Here is a 6,542-nt window from a genome sequence, read left to right on the forward strand (position 1 = left end):
GGCCCAGATACAGTTGGGTCTAAGTTTAACCATAAGCATCTCTCTTCAAGCCAAGGAACGGAATCGCGATTCACGAACACAGATTGTTTGACACGGCCAGAAACAGCAAGCCTCACCAACCAGACACATTCGCCTCAGGCTGAGACTGGTTTACAGTTTGAACGAGTTAGTCTGTTACATTTGGTTGTATATATAGTCTGTTACATTTGGTTGTCTACATACGATTTTCATCGAATCCTGGCCACACGTTACTGTTACTATGCAACTGTTCCATCTGTTTCTTCGTTGGCTGCGCTCAGGGGAACAAAAACCGGATAGTAGGTATTTAGTTCAAGATGCTCCAGTATCTGTTGTGCTGCCGACAGGTAAGACGAATGGCCATCGACAAGCTCCGTAACATCGACCTGTAAATTGCATTGTACACAAAGACGTGTAAAAGATAGATGAAAATCACGTAAGAACACAAGAATGGCACCCCAGATGCTTACATTTTCAACACCAGGGACATCAATGGCCTGGATGCCAGCCAACCCTTGTGTTAGCAGACTGCACGAGAGGATTACTTAAGTCATAACTCACAAGGGGGAATGGTGATATGAGCTTTCTGGGAGCGATGATCATCCAATATAAATCTGAGCTCTGAAATCATAAATCTGTTTACCTGGCACGAAAAGTAACACCAAGAATCCAGTCATCTGTGGAGTACACATTCACAAATCTTCCAGCAACCATCTGCCATGAGGACAAGTTAGTGAATTAAGCGCCGAGGGAAGATGCTGGGATAAAATGAACAGCAACTTCACTGTTTCTTCTTGTTACGTTGCACCATTCCTACAGAGATAATAGAGAGATAATTTCATTGCCGTTACCTTCCTCGCAGCCTCCCACCGCTCGCCTTTCACCGAAACTGGAGCACCAAGAAGAACCACCCTCTCAACAAGTCCCTCTGGTTGCAAACAAGAGATGGAGATGGTTAAAACTGATGATTTGCCACCAAGAAAGGAAACTCTTATGGATGAAGGAGATGGTTACAGAACAGGTACCATTATCACTCGATAAAGCGAGTTCCTGTAAACACTTAAATATAACACGTGCACCTAGTGAAAACCCAATGAGAGTCACAGGCCTGGGAAAAAATTGGCATTAGGGGGACATATTTCTGAGCGGCCAACATCGCTAATGAAATAAATGCATATGAAGTTACCTATTTCCTTGCAATCCCTTGAGAAGCACTTCAGCAAGCATTTTTCCTGCCTTATCTGATCTGAGAAGATACAGTTGATTGGCTAAGTAACAAATTGCTAGGATGTCTTTAACTGCAATATATGTACTGTGGGATATATACATTAAAAGTTTGTCTAAATGTTACGTCATAATCTTCATAAATTTGAATACACAAACTTATGTGTCGATCAACAGAAGAATACCAATACTGTAGATAGTGAGTGTGCACTGCAACTCTGCAAGCAACATAAGAGAAATGGGAGAGTTTGCAATTACCTGTCAATAGCAACAGACCATTTACTATCAATAAAGTCTGTAGCCGCAAGCAGTGTAGCTGGCCATGCAAATGCTGCAAGAAGACCACTTAATACGGTTCTCATTGCACCTTGCTTCATCAATTCCATAGCAAGTCCTGAATCATAAATAGCAGTGTAAATTAGAAGTTTTTGCTGATAGTGTAAATGGGCAAAACTAAAAATATTACTTGATGTCAGCCAATCCTGTATTGCTGTACTCACTGCAATTATATGCTTAGACTCCCATTGAAGGATGTACCTGCCAGACATTATTCAACTCTTGAAATTATATTTTTAAGGATGCTCTTAGCTGGTAACACATGACAAAGTACTAGAATAGTGATCAGCAAAAAGAACATGTCAAAAAAATCACTCTATACCTCTCTAGGTTATCCTGCCATCCTTCCCAAGGTCTACAAAAGTCATCCTCATCAAAAGCAAATCCGGAAATTAAGATGCCAACTGCAAGCCGCTGAAAGTGTTGAGAACATTTAACCAGACCAGATCAGTTTGACTACTAAAAGGGTGAACAATAATCTAGTAGAATGAAATTTGTTGTGACATCAGAAAGAGAAAAGGAACTCACACCCTGATTATGGTTTTCACCAATAGGTTTGAACTCAAATTCTTTCACGCTCCCAATTCTTCTGGCCATTTTGCTCCCCGTCAAGCCAGCTCCAGCAGCTAATTGAAAAATATCATTTCAAAGGATAAGCATGAATAAATAGAAAATTTCCACACCACAACTATTCTCATTACGCTTTCATCCATATGTTTCTCACAATTTTGGGTCATACATTGTATAAGTCTTATCCTTCTTCTGGTAATCCATCGAACTATTATCTAATTGTAAAATGCACCCCTAAAAGTGTTGTGTGCATATTCTTGGGTAAGTTCACTAAACAATATTGCAACCCTCATGACAAAAGGAAAGGGAGACTGCAGCTGATAGTAATGTAACATGACGAAACGAAAGCTCAAAGCAACATCACCAGAAGGGTTTTGAAGAACATGTAGACACACCTCCAAATGATGCAGCAACTGCCACAGAGCCAGCAACAGATCCTGCAGCGGTAGCCATAGCAGCAAATCCACTAGCTCCTATAACAGGGACAAGTGTGCCCAGGGTTGGAGCAAGAGCACCAAACCCTGCAGCAATTGCTGGAGCAGCTAAACCTGTCAAGTTGGAAGAGAATATCAACCGTTTGGAGTAATATGAGCAACAGAAACTAGTTCAGATGTTCCGTGTCCAGCAGAATTTCTTAAGTTTTTTCATACCCCCAGTAATAGCCAACAGTGCTCCTCCAGTCAAAGCAGCTGCACCAATTATTCCTCCACGCTTCCATTTTTCCCATTTACTTTTGGGTGATGCGCTTTCTTGTGATTGTTCTTGTTCTTTCGCTGCTGCCATGGCAGAGCATGCAACCATAACCTCAATTGCTTCCTGCAGCGAAAGCATGGTTGGTGACAAATTTGGTGAAACATGAAAAACATTGGGGGTTCTTCTTTAATTGCCTTAGAATATTGTTTGGTACCCTTAGTGATTACTATGCTGAATCCAAAAAAGTTTAGTCTGTACAAACCATTTTGATCCACTTCACATCAAGCCATGTTGATAGCAGCCGAAGAGCAACACGATGCCGAGCATCATAACCCTTCCTGAAGCGGGTTGATTTTCTGTCCTCTTCCTCTTGTGATACAGGTTTATCAGCAACACAAGCCGAGAGAAGAGCAAACAGCAATGCCATCTTCCGGTGATTGTTAGCAGGAATATCATCTAAGGTCAATTTATTGATTCCTAACAGGTCATCATGAGAGCTTTCCCCTGGGGATTTATCTGTTCCAGAGCTGCTAGGCAAAGCATCCTGATCCCCATCCCCCTCTTTAATTGTGTTACCCACTTCACTGTCATTGCCCAAACTCATTACCATCGCATCAACTCCTTTTGCCAAGGCAAGCTCCTGGACGGATCTGTCCGAGGAGCTTTCGCCATCTTCTTCAAATATTATCCTTAGAAACTACAAAATGAGAGTGATATGAGATGCTACGAAACAAAAATTTCACTAGTCAAGCACACGCGGAAATTGAAGTTGAACAGTCGTGTAGGCATATAATCAAACACCTAAGCCCCAGACCATCTCTGCAGCACTGACCAGACCGCATGGCCAATTACAGTATCAGGGCAGAAAATGCAGTGCCGTACCGCGCCGATGTGATGCTTGGCCTCGGACGACGCCGCCGTCTCCTCCAGCCCCGACCACGCCTTGGGATCGATCTCCAGGAACCTAGCAGAGCCCCCCGATCGCCAAGTAAAGCGGAAGCATTCATCTCAAACCCCCCAAATTTACAAGCGGAGAGGAGCGAGAAAACACCTGAAGACGGGGCGGAGGAGGCCGTGGGAGTCGTGCGTCCAGAGGTCGGCGTCGGCGCCGCCGCCGGAGTTGGAGGAGGAGCTGCTGCCGCCGCCGCCGCCGCCGCTGCTGGTGCTGGTGCGCCCCTGCTCCTCGTCGTCGTCGTCGTCGTCGTCGTGGGCGCCGAGGAGGACGGACTGGTGGATCTGGGCCTGGCGGAGCGCGAGCGCCAGCAGCGCCCCCGCCGCGTAGCGCTGCGTCGGCGTCAGCGTCGTCGCCATCGCCGGCGATCGATTCAGGTGCAGGGTTTACGCCTACCCTTGGGTTGGTCGCCTCGGCTGGCTTCAGTTGGACGGCGTCGAGGCGGTTTCTTTCGTGCCAAACTCGGTCAAATTTTGGTTGGGGGAGACCGGAGAGCAGCAGCACGCACCTCCGGAATGAGCAGCAGCAGTAGAAATTTTTCCAAAATGTTTATATTCCATTTCAAAAGGAGGCGTAGATTTCTTCCAGAAGGCCACGTCGACCTGGCACGTGTAACCACGGTCCACGGGTGCTTCAGATTTTGTTTAAAAAATAATCATATTTTAAATACTACATCCATCCCAATATAAATGCAATGGTAGATTTCCATACCAACGTTTTCTTTGACCATAATGTCACGTGCCACGTGCCACTGGATCTTGTGAATGGAGCCAATATGCAACTACAAACATAATGAGGAAAATAAATCGATTTGAATTCTATGACGAAATTATCTTTCGAAATGACATAAAATTTCAGCCGAAATCCTAAGCCACAAATTATCTATATATTTAATTATCCATATGCACACATGATGCATACGATGTCCACACCAGATTACACGCTCACACTGTCACAGTCTCACTTCGAGCTGCGCTGCAACGAACACACGCATCTCTCGCGCCAAATCGGGAACGCGCGTCACATCGGGCAGGTGAGCCGGGGCGTCGGCACGGCGCGGAGCCTCGCGGCGCGCGGCGCGGTGAGGCCGAAGCCGTCCGCCATGTCGAGCTCCTCCGGCGCCACGCCGCCCGGCGGCGCCCACCCGAACGCGTGGACGAGGCGCGCCACGACGAGCTCCAGCTCGTACATCCCGAGCACGATGGCGGGGCACGCCCTCCGCCCCGACCCGAACGGCAGGAGCTCGAAGCACCCGCCCCTGAGGTCCATCCCCGCCGCCTCGCCGCCCGCCATGAACCTCGCCGGCCGGAACGCGCCGGCGTCGCCCTTCCACGCGCCGGGGTCGCGGCCGACGCTCCACACGTTGACCACCACGCGGGCGCCCCTCGGCACGGAGTACCCGCCGACGACGCAGTCCGCCGCCGCCTCGTGGAGGAGCAGCGGGATCGGCGGGTGGAGACGCAGCGTCTCCATGGCGACGCACCTGAGGAAGGGGAGCTTCTCCAGGTCGCCCTCCTCCACGCCGCGCCCGAGCCCCACCACGTCGGCGAGCTCCGCCTGCAGCCGCCGGAGATCGCCGGGGCTGTGCAGCAACTCCGCCATCGCCCACTCGATCGCCGACGCCACCGTCTCCGTCCCGCCGAAGACGAAGTCCTGCACTTGTCGCCAACTCCATCAAGCAACGCGACGTGCATGCCATGGCGGTAGTGTCAGAATGGCACGTACCATTATGATGGCCTTGACGTTGTCGCGCGTCAGCCGGAGCGTGCCCTGCAGCTCGCCGCCGCCGCCGCCGGTTTGGTCTCGTCCGGCCTCGTCGAGGAACGCGAGCATGTCGTCCACCATGTCGGCGTCCTCGTCGCCGGCGGGGTTGCTGACGTGCTCGTCGATGATCCTGTCGATGACGCCGTCGAGGGCGGCGCGCGCCGCGCGGAGCCGCCGGTTGATGCCATGCGGGTCGAGCCACGCGAGCCACGGGATGAAGTCCCCGACGTTGAACGCGCCGAACAGCCTGGAGAACTCCTGCAGGAGAACCTCCAGCTCGCCGTGGCCGCCGCCGTCGCGCGTGCCGAAGGCGGCGCGGAAGATGACGTCCTTGGTGAGCCCGAAGATGAGCTCGCCGAGGTCGACGGCCTCGCCGGCGCCGGCGCTGGCGCTCCTGGCCATGGCGCCGACCAGCTTGGCCGACTCGTCGCGGACGGCGCGCCACGACTGGGCGCGCCGACGGCTGAAGAGCCGCACGGCGCTGAGCTTGCGCACCTGGCGCCAGAAGTGGCCGTAGTGGGAGAAGGCCATGTCGGCGCGGCCGTAGGTGAGGTAGGCGATGGCGATGCTCGCCGGCCGGTTGGAGAAGTCGCCGTCCTGGACCTGGAGCACCTCGCGCGCGTGCTCCGGGCTCGACACCACCACCATGTGGACGCGGCCGAGGCGGAGGTGCAGCAACCCGCCGTACCTGGCCGCCATGGCCGCCAGCCCGCGGTGCGTCAGCTGGTCCATCATGAGCATGTTTCCGATGATCGGCAGCGGCCGGGGACCCGGCGGCAGCGGCGGGCGTGCGCGCCGCCGCAGGTGCAGCAATGCGAACGCCATGGAGGCCAGGACGAGCCATAGAACAAGCCACGGGTCCAGGAGCAAGTACTCCGCCACGCCGTTCGCCATTGTTGCAGCTTGATCGGAATGTGATCGAAGCTAGATTTGTTAGGAGTGATGCTGGTGAGAAATGGGAGAGGGGCAATGCGCCTATATATAC

At 51.7% G+C, this 6,542-nt stretch overlaps 2 protein-coding genes across 2 annotated transcripts; both read right to left on the reverse strand.

The window, feature by feature from the left end:
• Window positions 1-101: 101 nt before the first annotated feature.
• Window positions 102-4,302, reverse strand: LOC127767640 (uncharacterized). The gene is made up of 15 exons (XM_052293042.1): window positions 3,893-4,302; window positions 3,724-3,805; window positions 3,104-3,538; window positions 2,799-2,964; window positions 2,544-2,696; window positions 2,107-2,204; window positions 1,901-1,992; window positions 1,709-1,779; window positions 1,501-1,636; window positions 1,205-1,264; window positions 1,044-1,126; window positions 870-946; window positions 662-732; window positions 489-546; window positions 102-404 (listed from the first exon to the last, which is right to left on the reverse strand). The coding sequence occupies exons 1-15, from the start codon at window positions 4,150-4,152 to the stop codon at window positions 258-260; spliced, it is 1,989 nt and encodes a 662-aa protein (XP_052149002.1). The 5' UTR covers window positions 4,153-4,302; the 3' UTR covers window positions 102-257.
• Window positions 4,303-4,675: 373 nt separating this feature from the next.
• On the reverse strand, window positions 4,676-6,483 carry LOC127767641 (cytochrome P450 84A1-like). The gene is made up of 2 exons (XM_052293043.1): window positions 5,519-6,483; window positions 4,676-5,446 (listed from the first exon to the last, which is right to left on the reverse strand). Exons 1-2 carry the CDS (start codon window positions 6,449-6,451, stop codon window positions 4,814-4,816), a joined length of 1,566 nt encoding a protein of 521 aa, XP_052149003.1. The 5' UTR covers window positions 6,452-6,483; the 3' UTR covers window positions 4,676-4,813.
• Between the last annotated feature and the right edge of the window lie 59 nt (window positions 6,484-6,542).

Source organism: Oryza glaberrima, chromosome 3 (assembly GCF_000147395.1).
Source record: "Oryza glaberrima chromosome 3, OglaRS2, whole genome shotgun sequence".
NCBI classification, from domain to species: Eukaryota; Viridiplantae; Streptophyta; class Magnoliopsida; order Poales; family Poaceae; genus Oryza; species Oryza glaberrima.